The 19,886-nt window shown below is 45.9% G+C and overlaps 1 protein-coding gene across 4 annotated transcripts in view; it reads left to right on the forward strand.

Annotated features, from left to right (window-relative positions):
• FAM193A (family with sequence similarity 193 member A) overlaps positions 1-19,886 on the forward strand; it is a 121,120-nt gene that overhangs the window by 18,945 nt on the left and 82,289 nt on the right. The window contains exon 1 of one of the 4 annotated variants that reach the window (XM_014446470.2): positions 127-229. The exons of the other annotated variants lie outside the window; for them this stretch is intronic. Within the exon in view, the coding sequence (XP_014301956.1) occupies positions 227-229 (3 nt within the window). The 5' untranslated portion in view covers positions 127-226. Of the gene's footprint in view, positions 1-126; positions 230-19,886 lie in introns of those variants that run through there. 4 annotated transcript variants of the gene reach the window in all.

Below are 19,886 nucleotides of genomic sequence, written 5' to 3' on the forward strand. Positions count from 1 at the left end.
CGGTGGGTGCGGCTCCCGCTGGGGTCGGGGCGGGGCGTGAGCGGTGACAGGTGACTCTCCGGCCGCGGAGGCTCCGGGGCCAGCCCCGCAGGAGGCCGGCTCCGGCGGAGGCTCGCCGTCGGCGCAGCCGTTTCCAGAAACAATGGGTTTTCTCCGAAGTTGTTAGAGCTGTCCTTTCAAAGACGTTCGCGATTCAAGGGCTTCTTCCGGGGTGTCTGTGCGCCAAATGGTGAGACAGAAATCGGTGGACGGAAGATGCAGAATACTGTACCGGAGCGGCCGGGAGGGGAGCGGCCCAGACCGGGGCCCGGGGCCCGGGAGTCACGGGGAGGGATGCGTGCGGCGAGTCGGGCCACAGTGCGGGTCCCCGCGGCGTGGTCAGCGCAGCTGCTGGGCGTCCGTAGGTGACATGGTCGCGTTTGGTCAGGACCCTGGGCCGGACCCTGGACTCGCCTTCTCCAGCGGCTGCCCTTGTCCGGGGCCCCGGAGAGCAGACGGCTGTCGTTCTTGGGGTCAGGTGAGCGCCGGTGTTGGGTTCCAGGCTGCAGGCTCCGCGCCGTGCCGGCTGCTGCTGCGGGCGGGGAGCATCTGCCCGTGGACATCCTCCGCCAAGATGGGGTCTCGCTGGCTGGTGCTGGCCGTGAGCTAGAACCCATTTCATGGATTCGATAGAGGCAGGTTGGCGGTGCCGCGGAAATCCCGATGCCCGGGTTTCATGGTTCCTTTGCTTGGCAGCATGGAGCTCAGCTCGGTCATCTGTGTCCCGGGCAGGCGCTGGCTCCTGGGTCCTGCTCTTCATCCCAGGCAGGTCACAGGCGGGTTCCTAGGAGGAGAGAGAGCCAGCGCTGGCTCTTCTCAGGGGTCTCAGCCCCCCGCCTGTGTGCAGGGCACAGCGCTGAGTGTTGGACCCGAGGAGGGCACATGGGCGGCTTCTCCAGAGACAGGGCGGCGATGACATCAGCAGGGAGACAAAGTTGGGGACGCACACTGGGAGGGATCTGTCCCCAGGCGGGTGTCAGCCTCGCTGCCTCCGTCTAGGTGATGTGGCACCAGCTCCTGGGGTCACCCCCCGAGTGAGGTAAAGGGTGACCGCAGGGAAGGCGCTGCACGGCGCCCATGGCACCCGGTGCTGGCTGAGTGCAGCGTCCTGACTGTTCAGGAGGCCCGTGGGACTTGCCGGGGACTCGGCTGCAGGGTGTCACTGGTCACGCCTCCCCACCTGCGGAATGGGGAGCAGCACGGCTAGAGGCCGTGAACATGGGTCTTGGCCCGTGTGGCTCAGTTGGCTGAGTGCTGTCCATGCACCGGAAGGTCCCAGGTTTGATTCCAGTCAGGGCACATGCCAGGTTGCTGGCTGGATCCCCACTAAGGGGCTTGCAGGCGGCAGCCCATCAATGTTTCTCTCTCACATTGATGTTTCTCTCTTTCCCTCTCCCTCTTTCTCTCAAATTAGTTAAAAAAAACCATGGTCATGGGTCATGACAAGGCCTGTGCGAACAGCCTGTGTGGTAGGTGTCCCCCAAATGGAAAGTTGGTGGACGAAGGATATCATGAATATATCTTACTATTTTGCATTTCTATTTTAAAATGTGATTTTTATAGTATTCATGCTGTATTAAGTGAAGAAAGCAGCTTACAAAATAGAAAAGTTTATGGACCTATTTTTTTTATCCTTATCCAAGGATATTTTTTCCACTGATTTTTAGAGAGAGTGCTAGGGAAGGAGAGAGAGAGGAATATCTGTGTGAGAGAGAAACATCAATTGGTTGCCTCCTGCATGCGCCACATACAGCCTGGTGCCAGGGAGAGCCTGCAACCCAAGTACATGCCCTTGACTGGGAATCTAACCCTTCTGTCAGCAGGCCGATGCTCTAACCACTGATCAAAACTGGCCAGGGCTGGACCAATTTTTTTTAAATGTGTTTTTATTGATTTTGGAGAGAGGGAGAGAGAGAGGGGGACATGGAACAGTTGCCTCCTGCATGCCCCCTCCTGGGGATCAAGCCTAAAACCCAGGCATGTGCCCCGACTGGGAATCAAACCTGTCACCTCCTGGTGCATGGTTTGATGCTCAACCACTGAACCACACCAGCTGGGCTGGACCCATTTTTGTAAATACGCGCGCTCGATAGGTAAGTCTGATAGGATATACATCAAAATGTTTGCGGTGGAAATTTTGATGGTCTTCTTTTTTCCTTTTTGCACATCATTTAAGACTCAAGCTTTAACCCTAGCTGGTTTGGCTCAGTGGACAGAGCGTAGACCTGTGGACTAAAGGGTCCCGGGTTTGATTCCGGCCAAGGGCACATGCCGGGGTTGCCCGCTCGATCCCCAGTGGGGGGCATGCGGGAGGCAGCCGATCAATGATTCTCTCTCATCATTGATGTTTCTATCTTGTCTTTCCCTCTCCCTTCTTCTCTGAAATCAATTTTAAAAAATTAAAAAATAAAAAGACTCAAGCTTTAAGGCTTTTCTACAGTGAATATTACTTAGAGAGCAAAAAAGGGAATGATGCCTTCACAAACTGGTATTACCAAAATTTTTTCTTTTTCAAATAAAACTAATTTGGCTATTTCTGTGTTTTAACAGTTAAACATATAGGTATTTTATGAAAATATTTAGACCATCAGAATTATTTTCTGAATGGGTGTGCAAAATTAAGTGATATACATATTTACAAAAGTCAGAATTTTTCTATTATGGTAATTGTCTCATGCCACTAGCTGTTGGAATATCAAATTACATATACTTTACACTCATGGAGGGTTCAAATAGGAATTAAGGGCTATTTTTGTAATGCTGTTAGAGATTTATAAAAGGAAGCCATTTGGCGTAGGGATTGAAGTACATTTTAAAATAGCAATATTAAACCAAAAAATAAAATAAAATAGCAATATTAAAGTTTTGAAGTCAGAGAAACGTGGTAGTGTAGGGGGCATTTGTAATAACACGGGTTCTTTTTCACTGCTGAAAAGGTGGCAAGATGGAGGTAATGTTAATAATGTTTAAAGCCATCAAACAGTGTATTCTATGGTGCAGTCATGGATCTTGGGGTGCACTTAGAGGCCTTTTCTGTGTTGTAGAAATTGTTCCCATGAGAAAACGAGGTTCAGTCATAACTCTCTAGTTCATATTTGCCTTAGTGATCTGGGAGTAGGTCAGAGAAAGAGCTAGAAAAGAACCTCATGTGCTTGAACTGAGATCAGTAATTTGTACAGCTGTAGAGCGCACATCTGCGACTCAGTGTTGTATCTGTACCCATGTAACCACTGTCTCAGGACATAGACGAGTCCTAGTGCCTGGAATCCCCCCTTGCTCCCCTCAATAAAGGCTTCGCACCATTATTCTCACGTTTCGCCTGTTTTTAAATTTCATATAAAAGTCCTCTGTGCCGATGCTGTGTGGCTTCACATTATACCTGAAACGTGTCCGTGTTATTGATGGAGCAAGTCACCGTTGTTCTTCATGGGGGCAGTTGTCCGCTCTGGGTATTTCACAGTTTATCCATCCTAGCATGGATGGATGTTTAGGTTGCTTATTTTAAGGCGGATACGCATCAAGCTGATATGCACAGTCCTGTATGTGGCCTGTGGCGGACATGAGTACCTGTTTCAGTCCAGAGTGAAGTAGCTAGGTATACACTTAGTTTGACTTTATGCTGTCAGACAATTTTTTAAATGGTTTCATTGTATGCTAATTTAAAAAAGTAACATGTAATAGCATTGGTATTTGAAAGTGTACAGTTCTTTAGATTTAGACACATACATGGATTTATGTATCCACTACCACAGACAGGATACAGAGCAGGGTGGGCACCTCATGCTCCCTGAACCTCTACACTCTTCCCACCCCTACGTTCTTGCCAGCCGGTACTTTGTTACTATGGTTTGGCCTTTTAGAGCAGTCATATCAATGGAGTCAGGGCTGTGTAATTTTTCGAGGCTGGTTTATTTCACACAGCATAGTCACTTTGTGGCTCATTTGTTGCATGCATCTGTGGTGTGTTCCTTTTTCCTGCTGAGTAGTATTCCGCCGTGTAAATGTACCACAGTTTATCCGTTCTCCTATGGTGGTCATTGGGTTCTCTCCACATTTTGGTGATAGTAAACAGAGCTCTTATAAATATCTGTGCACAGGTCTGTGTGAAAGTGAATTTTCATTTCTCTGTGGTGTACACCCGGCAGTGGGAGCTCGGTTGTGTGGAAACGTAAGAAACCTCTGAGCGGTTTTCCAGAGCGACTGACCATTGTGACTTCCCCGGCCACGTGTGAGTTCTGGCTTCTCGACATCCTTGTAGCACTTGATGTCGGCAGTAGTTTTTATTGTAACCAGTTTAATGGATGAATAGGTGTGCAGAGGCATTGTGGTTTCAATTTGTATTTCCCTATTTATTACTGATAGTGAACACTTTTCATGTGTTTATTTGGTTATGTGACATTCTTGTATCTTCTAGGACAAAGTGTTTATTCAAGACTTGGTTTATTTAAAAAGGAAATCCTTACTGGAAGATATGCTTCGAGAGAGAAAGTGGGGGGCGGGAGAGAGAGAAACATCAGTTGCCTTCCTTACGCCACTTGGCGTCGAAACCGCCACTCGTGTGTGCCCTGACGGTAATCGAACAGACCACCTTCTGGCGCACAGGACGACGCTCAGCCACCTGAGCCAGTCCGGCTGGGCTGGGCTTTCCTTATTTTAAATCAGGTGGTTTTCTTTTTCGTTTTGAGAGTTCTTTATAATTCTGGACACGAATCCTTTGTCAGATATGGGAATTGAAACAGTTCTTCCAGTTCATAACTTATCTTTTATCCTGTTAACTGTTTTTGCAAAGAAAAACATTAATTTTGAAGTTCAACTTACCAGTTTTTTCTTTTATGCATCATAGTTTTTGGTATCATGTTAAGAACTCTTGTTTTATAAAACCTCAGGTTATGTCTTCTTCTAAAAATTTAATAGTTTTCCATTTAGATCTGTGATTCATTTTGAATTAATTTTGTGTAAAGTATCAGATTCAGGTAGGGATCTTTTAAAAAAATATATGGATGTCATGTTGTTCCAAACCCATTTGTTGAAAGAATATCCTTTATCCATTAAACTGACTTTTCACCTTTGTAAAAAACCAGATCGCTGTATTTGTGTGGGTTATTTCTGAACTCTCTATTTTGTTCCATTGATCTGTGGAACTATCCCATTGCCCATACCATACCGTCTTAAGTACTAGAAGTCTTAAGTTTGGACAAGGTGATTCCTCCAACTTAAAAACACTGTTTTGGCTATTTATTGTTTTGCTTTCCCATACATTTTAGAATCAGCTTGCCTATATCTACTACTAATAATTCTGGGATTTAATTGGAATAGCCTTAAATCTATAGATCAGTTTGGTGGAAAATTGACATATATTTACTTTGTTGACTTCCACTCCATGAATGTGGTACGTACCTAGTCATCTTCAATGTCTTTTTGTTGTTAATCCTCACCTGAGGATATTTTTCCCATTGATTTTTAGAGAGAATGGGAGGGAGGACGGAGGTAGAGGAGGGAGAGAGAGAGAAACATTGATGTCACAAAGACACATCAATTGGTTGCCTCCCGCAGGGACCCTGGCCAGGGCCAGGGATTGAACCTTCAACCCAGGTACATGCCCTTGACAAGGAATTGAACCTGTGACACTTCAGTGTGAGGGCCAATGCTCCAACCACTGAGCTACTGGCCAGGGATTAGATTTCTTTTTTAATTGAGATATATTTGACATCTTTGATTATTTTCATCAGTGTTTTGTAATTTTCAGCATACAGATCTTGTCCATGTTTTGTTAGGTTTATACATAAGTATTTCCTTTTTTTTTTCAACTTTTGTAAATGGTGTTTTTTCAAGTTTCCATTATTTATGGCTAGTATATAGGAATATAATTTTGTGTGTTCACCTCCTATCCCTTTATCTTTTTAAAAATATATTTTATTTATTTCTTACAGAGAGGAAGGGAGAGGGATAGAGAGTTAGAAACATCGACGAGAGAGAAACATTGATCAGCTGCCTCCTGCACACCCCCTACTGGGGATGTGCCCGCAACCAAGGCACATGCCCTTGACCGGAATCGAATCTGGGACCTTTCAGTCCGCAGGCTGACGCTCTATCCAATGAGCCAGACCAGTTAGGGCTCCCTTTATCTTGCTAAAATCATAAATCCTGGGAGTGGGGTGTGGATTCATTTGGATTTCTTTGTAGACAATCATATTGTCTGTGAATAGTGATTTTTTCCTTTTTTTAAAAAAAATATATTTCTTTATTGATTTCAGAGAGGAAGGGAGAAGGAGAGAGATAGAAACATCAATGATGAGAGAGAATCATTGATTGGCTGCCTCCTGTACACCCCACAATGGGGATGGAGCCCGCAACCCAGGCATGTGCCCTGGCCGGAATCGAACCTGGGACCCTTCAGTCCGCAGGCCGATGTTCTATCCACTGAGCCAAGCCAGCTAGGGCGATTTTTTTCTTGTTTGTTTATTATACTGACTAGGCTTTAGTACAGTTTCCTTGTTCTTGATTTTAGGGGAAATATTCCGTCTTTCATCCTGAAGTATGATGCCTGCTGTAGAATTTTTGTAGCTACCCATTGTTGGGGTAACGAAGTTCTTTTCTGTTTTTAGTTTGCTGAGAGTTTTGTTAATGGATGTTGGATTTTGTCAAATGCTTTTTTAATTCATTGATATGATCATATTATCTTTCATCTTTATACTGTTACTGTGGTAGATTATATTATTGATTTTTGGATATTGAACCATCTTTGCATTCCTGGAATAAAAACCCTCCTTGGTTATGGCATATTGCTCTTTCTAAATAGCTGGATTCACTTGACGGATACTTTGTTGAGCATTATTGCACCTGTTTTCATGAGATATATGTCAGCAGTTTCTTATGTTCTTGTTTAGTTTGGATATCAGTATAATGCTGGCTTCATAAAGTAAATTAGGAATTGTTTCTATTTTTAGTAGTTTGTGGTTTTCAGATAATTGTCCATTTCATCTAAGTTGTTGAATTTGTATGTGTAGAGTTGTCTGTGGTGGTCCTTAATTATCTTTTTAACTTTCGGGGGAGGGGGTGTCCCTTCTTTTATTCATCATGTTGGTAGCTTGTCTTATTTTTTATTTTTTTTCCTGCCAGTCTTGCCAGAGTTTCCTCATGTTTTTAATCTTTTCAAAGAACCAGCATTTTGTTTTATTGATTATTTTTTCCTCTTGTTTTTTTGGTTATGATTTCATGGATTTGATTTTTTTTTTAACCTTTGCATTATTACTTGCTTTGGATTTATTTTGATTTTTTTCTAATTTCTTAAGGGAGAAGCTTGGATTATTGATTTGATACTATATTTCTTTCCTAATATACATATTCAGTGCTATAAACTTCCCTCTAAGCCATACTTTAGTGGCATCACACAAATCTTGGTTTGTTGTACTTTGTTTCATTCAGCTAATTTCCCTTGAATCTCCTCTTTGACTCATGGGTTATTTAAAAGTATGTTATATAGTTTTCTGTTATCATTCTGTTATTGAGTTCCAATCCAATTCCAATATGGTCAGAGAACATGCTTTGTGTGATTTTATTTCTTTAAAACATTTGAAATATTATGAATTATCGTGGCGAATATTACTGTGTGCTTACAATATGTTTATTGAGTGGAATGCTATCTGAATATCAGACTCAGCTTGGTGGTGATGTTTGTAGTTCTCTGTCTTGCTGATTTTTGTGTACCAGTTCTGTCCAATGCTGAGAAGGGAGTGTGAAGTCTCTGACTAAAGGTGTGGGTTTCTTGTTTTCTCCTTACAGGTTGTTTAGATTTTGCTTCATGTATTTGGAAGTTCTGTTGTTTGGTACATATCTATTTAAGATTGTTATGTCATCTTGGTGAATTGACTTCTTTTGTCATTTTTATGTCCCTGTTATTTCTGGTAATTTTCTTAGCTCTGAAATTTACTTCACCTGATATGAACAATCACTCCAGCTTTCTTTTTAATTAGTATATGCATGGCACATCTTTTTCTATCCTTTTACTTTTAACCCATCTACATAATTTTATTTGAAGTGGGTTTCTTAATAGACAGCTACTTGGTTAATTTTCATTAATCATTATATTTATATTTTTACGTGATGAATCTATGAAATATACTTACTAGCCTGGCTGAATTACTAATTGAATTTCTACTTGGAACTAGTACGGGGTGCTTCTTTGCATTGTAGAGCTCTCCTTATGGGACTTTTTGACCTAGAGGCTCTGAACTGGTTTGCTGGCGTGCACTAGTGTGGAGACGCAAGCTGTTTTTGCTTTAGAGAACTAAAGTTTAACCAACATGAGTGGAAATTGAATAACTTGTAGCTTATCATTAAGGAACACCACAGGCAACCCTACAACACATTTATTTTTTTACTGTAGAAATCGATTTTAGTTTTTCAATGATCTTAGAGTAATTCCAAAATGTTTGTGACATTGAATTATCATGTTTTCTGTGAAAATTACTTTTTACATATATTTGTAGAATGCACAGAACATTTTTTTCTTGACTATTTTGAATACAATATTAGTTACATCTAGAAACTGAATGAGAAGTTTGGGGACTTTATTATGGCTTAGGAGTTTTTTAAAAATAAACGTTTATTTTAAATAATTCTTCATTTTATTTATTTATTTTTTTAAATATATTTTATTGATTTTCCACAGAGAGGAAGGGAGAGGGATAGAGAGCCAGAAACATCGATGAGAGAGAAACATTGATCTGCTGCCTCCTGCACACCCCCCACTAGGGATGTGCCCGCAACCAAGGTACATGCCCCTGACTGGAATCGAACCTGGGACCCCTCAGTCCACAGGCCAACGCTCTATCCACTGAGCCAAACCGGTCAGGGCTCTTTATTTATTTTTGAATAATTTTAGGCTTACAGAACAGTTGCTAAGTTAATATAGACAGTTCCCATATTCCCTTCAGCCACCTTTCCCTAATGTTGCTATCTTACGTAACTTTGGTATATTTGTCAAAACTAAGAAATTAAGATTGCTGCAATATTATTAACTACAGACTTAATTTGCTTTTCACTAAATTTTCCATTGATATCCTATTTCTATTCCAGGATCAAATCTAAGACACCACATTGCATTTAGTGGCCCAAAATTTAAATTTTTACTCTTTTTAATTGACTCATCTTTGAAATGAGATGATTAATTTTTATTTTCCTCAAGGAAGTCCTACAAAAGCTATTTAATATTCACGTTTAAAGTGGTAGTAATTTTATATTTATGCTAAAATCCAGTAAAATTACTAGTTATTTAATAGTTTGCTGCAGTCTAATTATTTTCTCTAGAAATGCTTGGTAATTATCCATCTGGGGTGCAAGTAGCCCAACAGAGTAGACAGACATTCTCTGCAAGTTCCTGCTGAGAGCTTAGCCCCTCTTTAGAGGCTACTGCGGGGTGACCTGTCAGTGCAGATGCACCCCTCGCTGATGGTCAGGACAGCTTGGAGAAGTGACAGTCCCTCGCCAAAGCTGTGTGGTTGTCTCCGATACAGAAATTCCGTAAGTGAGTTGGTTTTTTTATCCTCACCTGAGGACATGCTTAGAGAGAGGAAGGGGTGGGGGAGAGGGAGCTGGGAAGGAGAGAGAGACATCAATGTGAGAAACATCCATATGTTGCCTTTCATACGTGCTCCAACCAGAGATTGAACCCACAACCCAGGTATGTGCCCTGACTGGGAATTGAATTGGCAACCTTTCGGTTGCACAAGACAACACTCGACCAATGGAGCCCCTCTGGCCGGGCCTTCAGGGAATTCTTGATCATGCTTATAATGTTGTTTTCTGTTTTTAAAAGCATAAACTGGCTTAAATTGAAGCTACTGTCGATGTTCTCCCTTCCTTTAAAAGAATGATACGTCAATTAAGTCTGAGTTTTAAACAAGAACGATAGGAAGGTTGGCTCTGTCGGCCAGCCATTGCAGTTGAATGCCTCTCCACAAACGGAGCCGCGCTGGCCTCTGCGCTGGCCTCTGCGCTGGCCTCCGTTTGCCTGTTTACAGATGCCGCGCCAGCACAGCAGTCTTTGAATAACGGCGTTTTCTTCAACGTCGTTCAGTTACGATGTTGGTGGAAAAGTAATGTATTCCTGGCCTGTCTGTGTGGAGTGTGCATGTTCTCCCATGTCCATATGGATTTTCTCCGGGTCCTCCCGTATCCTCCCACATCCCAACCCTGTGCCCATGAGGTGGATGGCATGTCCACATTGTCTCGGTGTGAGTGTGGGCGCCCCTTCGATGGAAGGATATCCTGTCCAGGGTGGGGTTCCGCCTTGTGCCCTGAGCTGCCAGGATAGACTCTGGCCAGCCATGACCCTGAACTGGAATAAACAGGCTGGAAAATAATGATCTTACTTTTTTAAAATATATTTTTAAAAAATATATTTTTATTGACTTCATAGAGGAAAGGAGAGGGAGAGAGAAATAGAAACATCAATGATGAGAGAGAATCATGGATCGGCTGCCTCCTGCACGCCCTCTACTGGGGATCAAGCCCGAAACCCAGGAATGTGCCCTGACTGGGAATTGAACCGTGACCTCCTGGTTCATAGGTCAACGATCAACCACTGAGCCACACGGGCCGCGCTAAACACCCTGCACGTGAACAAATGACCAGTCTCGCCTCAGGAGTCATGCGAGATTCACGACTGGGTCCAGATCAAATGCTGGTGCTCGTCAGGATCCCTGGACGACACGTCTGTGCAGTGTGGGGCCTTATTGGAAAATGTAAGGACGGACACGTGCCTCGAAGGCACACCACCCTTCGAGACCGGCAGGGTGATGGGCAGTCTCTGAGAGTGTGTGCCCAAAGAGTGACAGTCAACAAGTCGGAGAAGAGCTCCAGGGTCCCCTCACAAAACCTGGCCTGACAACAGGAGCCTGTCCAGGCACAGCCACATGCAGCTGGCCCGAGATCTCTAGAAAAAACGTATTTTGATAAGTTAGCTAGCAAACAAATCAGCAATACCTAAACACGGGTTTGTAACATAAAAAGAAGAGTTTAGTCTAAACATGGACAAGCTGAGTTACCTTGCCACAGATGAGGGGAAACAAGGCCTCAGCTGTCATGCTGGTGCAGCAACCACATGCTAGGACTTACTGATGGCCACTGCAGTGTCCAGCTGTCCGCAGCAGCCCCCACCAGCATCGGCGAGCATATCAAGTGTAAGTCTGACCTTGAGAGGATGAACTGACATAGAATCACCTGCAGCAAGGTGAGTGTCTAAGTGTAGGAAGAAGTGAGCTCACCAAGCCACGAGCAAAGCCAGAGTCAGAAGACCCAGAACAGTCACATAGAAAGGAAGGCAAGAGAGTTCCAGAAAGGTGTATATATGCAATTGGCTCAAAGGTATCAGGACTGAAAATAACCAGAGGACTTGGTAGGGAGATGATCACTCACTGACCTCTGGGAGGGTGGATTAGAGGGAAGATGAGCTGGGTGAGGGAGTAAAATAGGATTGAGGGGGAAGGCAGGAGAAGCAGCCAGTATTAACCAGTCTGATTAGGCAGACTTTTAAGTCATGTGGTGACAGAGGGTAGGAAAAAGTCAGATAGAAAGATACCTGAGGTGGTTAAGCCCAGTCAAGAAAAAGACAGGGAAGTGAAGATGGGAAACGCAGAATTCAAAGGCAAAGGAAAATAACTTGATGAAGGGGGAAGATCTGAGACCCAGAGAGAAAAGAGAGGTTTTGAAAAGACTTCGAGATAACGTGGTCACATAAATTTTGCAGTGAGTTTCCATGGGTTAACAGACTCAGTAAAATCTATCAGTTAGGAACCCCTGGAGTGTAGGATTCGCTTTGGAAAAAGGGACGAGTGCTTTCTTCCAATGAGACGGAGGAAGCTCAGAGCCGGGAGGACGAGAGCCTCTCGCAGCCAGAGCCTGGCCGACAAGGTGCAGTAGGAGAGCGAGTGCAGATGTCATCTCAGAATATTCCTGCTCACAAAGCACCAGACTTCTAAATAAAGACCCCAAACAGCCGAAGCCGGTGTGGCTCAGTGGATAGAGCGTCGGCCTGCGGACTGAAAGGTCCCGGGTTCGATTCCGGTCAAGGGCATGTACCTGGGTTGCGGGCACATCCCCAGTGGGAGATGTGCAGGAGGCAGCTGATCGATGTTTCTAACTCTCTATCTCTCTCCCTTCCTCTCTGTAAAAAATCAATACAATATATATATATTTTTTAAAAAAAGACCCAAAACATTTCTAATATTAAATATTAAAATCAACATGAACTGTACATACATTTAAGAAAGATAATAGCCTGGCCGGCTTGGCTCCCTGGTGCAATACAGAGGGTCTGTTCAGATTGCTTCCTTCCTGTTCCTGTGGCACAGAAACTCGGGATTGAGCAGGACTAAGTCTTTGGGCCACTCCAGAAGCTAGCACAGTTGTTTCATACTGGCCTAGTTACCTATTGAAGGGCCCTTTCTCAGGTGATGCACCTGGAACCAGAGAGGAGGGAGCCTGATCCCGGAGTGTGTCACCCAAGAACCGCCCTCTCACAATTTGGGACCTCTCGGGGGATGTCGGAGAGCTGGTTTTGGCCCGATCCCTGCAGGCCAGACTGAGGGACCCCACCGGTGCATGCATCGGGCCTCTAGTTTAAACATAATCATGCAGGTGTGAGCTTAGTTCTTGTTGCCAGTTTTTATACTGACAATTCTGGTGTTGAACATCCTAAATCATTCTCTTTGTTAATCCTCATCTGAGGATATTTTTCCATTGATTTTTAGAGAGTAGAAGGGAGTGGGGGAGACAAAGAGAAATATCAATGTGAGTGAGAGTCCTGCATGCACCCCAAACAACCACATGCACCCCAAACAAAGCCAGAGATCGAGCCCGCACTCAAGGTACATGCTCTTGATTGGAATTGAACCTGGGATCCTTCAGTCCACGCCGGGTGCTCTATCCACTGAGCCAAACTGGCCAGGGCCATCCTAAATTATTCTTGAGAGCCAAGAGGAAGACTCAGTCTGGGCACACCTGAGATCTGGCTTCACTAAATTGCTCGTTCATTCGCCAAGTATAAGGTGTTCCCCCAAAATGTATACACACACTTCAAATAATTATAAAGTCATAAAGGTGGAGTTTATTAAAATACATTTCATTTTCATTTAACAGCTATCAGCTGTTCACATGTATATGCATTTTTTTTTTTTTGCACACCCTGTGCCCCCAAAAACCTATTATGTTACTGGCATGGTTCTTGGCACTGACGATACATCAGTGAATAAAGCAGGAAGAGACCGGAAGTTAGGGGTGGTGAGCGATGAGGCCAGCTGTGTGAGCATGGTGCCGCAGTGTTCAGAGGCAGTGAGGAAGCAAAGCAGACATCTGGGTAAGAATGTTCTAGACTGAGGAGATAGCAGGTGCCAAGGCCCGTGACACTCAGTTTTTAATTTTAGCAAATTTCAATAAAGTAAAATAGGGGACCTGAATGTTATGTAGAATACTAGAAGCCCGGTGCATGAAAATTCAGCCTGGCCTGCCCCCTCTCACAGTTCGGGAGCCCTCAAGGGTGGGAGGCGACGCCCCCATCATACCTCTGCTGCTGCCACTGCCGGCAGCGCAAACCTCGGCTGGCCCTGGTTACCTGAGCCTCAGGCAGCCCTGGGCGGCTGGGCAGATGCCATCCGAGGCTTGCCTGCGTCTCGGGCCAACCCTGGGGAGCTGGAGGGCTGAGGGGACTGGGGGACTCTGGAGGCAGGTGTACAGTGGGGCTGAGGGGACTGGGCGTCGCCATCTTGTGGCTGTGGGCGCCGCCATCTTCGAGGGCATGGCAGTCAATTAGCATATTCCCTCCTTATTAGCTGTTGGCGCCGCCATCTTTGTGATGGCATGAGGGTCAATTAGCATATTACCTTTTGATTAGATGGGATTATGTAGAATACTAGTGGCCCGGTGCATGGATTCGTGCACATTGAAAGGAAATTAATTAGAAGAAATATTTTATTTTCGGGGCCCACAGTGCCCCAGCAACAACTTAACTCATGACTGAATGTGGAATTGCATGGCCCCTTGAGAATTGGCCTCCTTCCTCTCTGGTTCCAGGGTGTATCACCTGAGAACCACCACTGCCAAGTCACCACAGCTCAGCAGTAAACCAGATTGGAGCTGACAGTGCCCCAGCAACAACATAACCCACGGGCGAAGGTGGAATCATGCAGCCCTGCAAGGAATTAGGCTCTCTCCTCTCTGGTTCCGGGGTGCATCACCAGAAAACAGCTGCTGCCAAGTCACCACAGCTCGGCAGCTCCTGCGTTGAGTGTCTGCCTCCTGGTGGTCAGTGCGCATCATATGTACCGGACGTACCGGACAGTCAGACAGTCACACAGTCACTTAGCCTTTTTCTTTCTTTCTTTTTTTTTGGCGCCCAACATGGGGCATGAACACAGCCTTTTTTATATATAGAAGACTAGTGGCTCGGTGCACGGATTTGTGCACATTGAAAGGCAATTAATTAGAAGAACGATTTGTGTGGTAATTACATTACTGCAAAAAATTACATGTCAAAATAGTATATATAGTATTATAAAATTAAAGTACAAATTATTTATTTATTTTTTTTAAATATATATTTTATTGATTTTTTACAGAGAGGAAGGGAGAGGGATAGAGAGTTAGAAACATCGATGAGAGAGAAACATCGACCAGCTGCCTCCTGCACACCCCCTACTGGGGATGTGCACGCAACCTAGGTACATGCCCTTGACCGGAATCGAACCTGGGACCTTTCAGTCCGCAGGCTGACGCTCTCTCCACTGAGCCAAACCAGTCAGGGCTAAAGTACAAATTATTTTAATATCGCTATTCGCCCTTTATAATAGAAGTGTCAGAGGTGAAAGAAAATTAGTAAAATGTATATGGGAATAATATACAGATCCTATATAATAAAAGCCTAATATGCAAATCGACCGAACAGTGAAACAACCAGTTGCTATGACGTGCCCTGATGCTCAACGCAGGAGCTGCCTGCAGGCCCAGGCCGGCCAAGGCAGTTGCCAGCGGGGGGCGGGGGGGGGGGGTCTGATCGCCCCACAGAATGGCACTGATCACCAGCCAGGCTTAGTGACCCTATCTATGCACAAATTTCATACATTGGACCTCTAGTTGATTAATAAATAAACAATAATAACTTGACATAAAAACAAAGACATGATAAAGACATGATAGAAAAATAAAACATGATATAAAAACATTGATAAAAATAATGATCGATAAACTGATTAATAAACAACATGATATAACAACAAAGACATGATATAAAAACATATAAAAACAACATTGATAAAAACAATGACTGATAAATTGATTAAACTTATTCTAATGTCTCCCTGTACACCACATTAAGAGTGACAACACTTTCAGAGTGCTTGACTAATTTCCCTTGTGATGAAGTATTTACAACTTAAACTTTAATGTCACATGCTCTTCGAACTTGAGAGAAAGCAGCATATAACTGACCATGTCCGAAAATGGGTTCAGGTAGGAATATTCCTACTCTGTCTAGAGTTTGTCCTTGTGATTTATTAATAGTCATCACAAATGCTGGCATCACGGGAAACTGTCTGAATTAATCTAAATGGGAGGCCAGTGTCAGACGGGGACAAATCAATTCTTGGAATCAGAACATCCTCTCCTTCTGCAGATCCTGTTAATACTTCAGCTTCGATTATGTTAGGTTGCAATCTTTTGTGCCAATAGTTGGTCTTCAGACATTTTCTGTTGATGATGCTGCTTTCTTTCAGCTTCAGAGGTACGTGTGCCAATAGTTGGTCTTCAGATACATTCTGGCGTCACGTGTGATTTGGTGCCAGTGAGAGTTTTATTTATTTATTTATTTATTTATTTATTTATTTATTTATTTATTGAGAGTTTTATATGTATCGCGCATGTGCGAGTCAATGTTTATTTTTAAATTGCCAGTGCACGTCCTATGTACCGGGTGGTCCGATGGTCCCTTAGCCTTTTATATATACAGATTCTGTAGAATCTGGTTAGAGTCACACCTTTGTGGGTGGTCCTGGGATTGAGATGTTCATCCTCAGAATGCTAGCACTGGCATGTTGGGGTGGTGAGTGTAATCTGACTGAATCCAGTTCAGAATCGCCTGAAAGTGGGGCCGAGCTCCAGCTCAGATGCTGGGTGATTGATTCACAGTCATCAGAGATATTCCAGCGATGGCTTAAGTAACAGAAACTTAAAGCGTGACTTCCACTAGGTAGCCCAGCAGTTCTTTTGGATCAGGTTCTGGGTGGTCAGGCAGCAGAGCCTGTGGAATCCTGGTCGCTGTCTGCTAGGCTGGAGACTGTGAATCTGCGCTGCCTCGGGCAAGGTGCCTCATTCTTCTTGGCCCTGCAGGACTGAGCACGGTGCTTGGCTTTCCCACTTGAGAGGGAGCAGGGCATCATGGGAGCCGCCACGGGTTTTCCAGCTCCAAGTTCCGAGTCATTCTGAGCTGAAGGCGCAGCTCTGTGAGCCTCCTTCAAAAGCTCTGATGACATGCTCAGACATCAAAATAAGCCAAATGCCATTTTCCCTCCATCCCCTTTGCACTATTCCTGACGGTGCCATGAACTGGGGAAGAAGAGATGCTCTTGGTCACCTCATCCGTTACTCCTCCGGTACGTGTCACAGCAGAACGGGTCCTCCAGCCTGCTTGCGTGAGGGGAGTAGTTGAAACTTTCTCCCTCGTCGCTGAGTCCCATGCTGACATCTAGATGTAAGGCTGTGTGTGCATTACCCAGGCGCAGGACGCGGGGCGCTCCTTCCGAGAGCAGGGTTTGGCGGGGTGGCCGGGCTAGTGCTCAGCCCTCACGCCTGGCCTGGGAGCTTTTGTGCCATCTGCTAGGAGGGCGATGGTGTCCAGCTCCCGAAGGTGGGGTGCATCTGTGTTTCCAGGTGGAAGTGGGAGCTCTAAGTGTAAGAAGTAAGGCGAGCCCCCAATTCAGGGTCCTGGAGGAACAGGAAGCACACTCGGGAGCCAGGCAGCAAGGCCACCATCTTTACGTCTACGTGGAAGGGCGCTCACCCAGCAGGCGGGCTGCTCGGCTTTATAATCCCTGGCGCATGTGACCTGTTCCTCACTCTTGATTGGAGCTCAGGCGCACAATCTTTTGCAATTGGCTGATTGAAAGGGAGGGGCTGGCCTTTGCTGTTTCAAGATGGTGGCCCCCAGGGAGCTGCAAGCCAACATGGCGGCGTCTAAACTGTTCTTTGACAGAAAAGGTGCCTTTTTTATTCTCACACTAGAGGCCCGGTGCACGACATTCGTGCACTGAAGGGTGTGGGGGTCCCTCAGCCCGACCTGCACCCTCTCCAATCCAGGAGTTTCTGTCGGTCTTTGCAATCATATAAGCAAATTGTCTGAGACCCCAACTCAGTTTGGTTTGTTGCTCACAGAATATTAGAGGCTTTTTTTCCCTTTGCTTTATTGGTGGAGATTTCCTGGAAGTTTTAGGATATCTTCCCTTTAATTTTTCCTAGACACTCTGATTTTACTTATGTCTCTCACCTTTGCTTTCCCTCCACCCCCCACCACAACAGTAACTTGCTCCAGGCTCACTTTGCTCTAGTGCAGTGATGGTGAACCCATGACACGCGTGTCAGAGGTGACACGTGAACTCATTTTTTTGGTAGATTTTTCTTTGTTAAATGGCATTTAAATATATAAAATAAATATCAAAAATATAAGTCTTTTTTATACTATGGTTGCAAAGATAAAAAAATTTCTATATGTGACACGGCACCAGAGTTAAGTTAGGGTTTTTCAAAATGCTGACACGCTGAGCTCAAAAGGTTCGCCATCACTGCTCTAGTGTCTAGGACCATGGTCGGCAAACTGCGGCTCTCAAGCCACATGCGGCTCTTTGTCCCCTTGAGTGTGGCTCTTCCTAAGCCTTAGGAGTACCCTAATTAAGTTAATAACAATGTACCTACCTATATAGTTTAAGTTTAAAAAACTTGGCTCTCAAAAGAAATTTCAATCGTTGTACTGTTGATATTTGGCTCTGTTGACTAATGAGTTTGCCGACCACTGGTCTAGGAGATCCGTTTGCCACCAGAACTACGATTCCCAGCATTCCTGGTGCTCCCCACGCTCTGGGCTTCGCTTCTAGTGCTGGGGCTGCCACCAGAACTATGATTCCCAGAATTCCTGGTGCTTCCCTTCCTGCTCTGTCTTCGTCTCATGGCCTCCCACTCTGCCAAGTCCTCCAAGCCGCCAGCTCTCCCTCTCTGCTCTCTGTCTGGTGGTTGGGGAACCAAGTTCCCCAAGCCACTCCACTCTCGCCGGCTCTCCCGCTCTGCTCTCCACCCGGCGCCTTTGTATGCCAATCAATCTGCCATCTTTGTCGGGTTAGTTTGCATACTCACTCCCGATTTGGCTGGTGAGCGTAGCAGAGGGACAGACAGTTTACATGTTTCTCTTTTAGTATCTACACCAATAAAAGACAAACATGCAAATTGACTGTACCTTCGCTACGCCTTAAGCCATGCCCACCAGCCAATCAGAGCGACTATATGCAAATTAACCCAACCAAGATGGCGGCCGGCAGCCATGGAGCTGGAGCAAGCAGGAGGCTTGGTTGCCCCAATGATGGAGGAAGCCAACTTCCCGCCTGCCGCAGCCGGCTCTGAGCTCCACTCAAAGCAACAAAGTTTCAATTATAGAAGATAAATAAACCCCAGATACCTGCTTTCAGCCAGCTGTGGCCACGGAGCTGGAGTGAGCAGGAGGCATGGGTTGCCCCTGGCGATGGAGGAAGCCAAGCTTCCCTCCCGCCTGCCCTGGCCGGCTCTGAGCTCCTCTCAAGGCTACAAAGTTTTAATTATAGAAGGTAAATAAATCCCACAATAAAAAAAAAAAGGAGAGGCTGGGGGCTTCCGTCACCGGGCGGGCTTGGCCAGCCTGAAAACGGCCCTCAGCCCCTCACCCAGACTGGCCAGGCACCCCAGTGGGGACCCCCCCACCCTAAAGGGGTGTGACCAGCCTGAAAACAGCCATCAGCCCCTCACCCAGGCTGGCCAAACCTCCATGGGGTGAGGGTCCCCACTTGGGGGGGCTTGACCAGCCTGCAAACAGCCATCAGCCCCTCACCCAGGCTGGACAGGCACCCCAGTGGGGACCCCCACCCTGAAGGGGGTGTGACCAGCCTGCAAACACCCACCAGCCCCTCACCCGGGCTGGCCAGGCACCCCAGTGGGACCCCCACCCTGATCCAGGACACCCTTCAGAGCAAACCAGCCGGCCCCCACCCATGCACCAGGCCTCTATCCTATATAATAAAAGGGTAATATGCAAATTGACCCTAACAGCAGAATGACTGGGAATGACTGGTCACTATGACACACACTGACCACCAGGGGGCAGACGCTTAATGCAGGAGCTGCCCCCTGGTGGTCAGTGCGCTCCTACAGGGGGAGCTCTGCTCAGCCACAAGCCAGGCTGACGGCTGCCAATACAGCGGTGGTGGTGGGAGCCTCTCCCGCCTCCTCAGCAGCACTAAAGATGTCCGACTGCAGGTTAGGCCTGCTCCCCGCTGGCAAGTGGACATCCCCCGAGGGCTCCTGGGGGGGAGGGATGTCTGATTGACAGCTTAGGCCCAATCCCCCGGGGAGCGGGCCTAAGCCAGCAGGTAGTCATCCCCTGAGGGGGGTCACAGACTGCGAGAGGGCACAGGCCGGGCTGAGGGATGCCCCCCCCCCCCCCCCCCCAGGGGACAAAATTTTTTGGCCATGGGCCTCTAATATAAGAAAAATGGCGACCACGGCAGGGGCCCTTTTTCCTTTTTTAACCCCCCTCGCCCTTTCCATCTGTTCTCTGGATG

Source organism: Myotis lucifugus, unplaced genomic scaffold, assembly GCF_000147115.1.
Source record: "Myotis lucifugus unplaced genomic scaffold, Myoluc2.0 scaffold_540, whole genome shotgun sequence".
Taxonomy (NCBI): Eukaryota; Metazoa; Chordata; class Mammalia; order Chiroptera; family Vespertilionidae; genus Myotis; species Myotis lucifugus.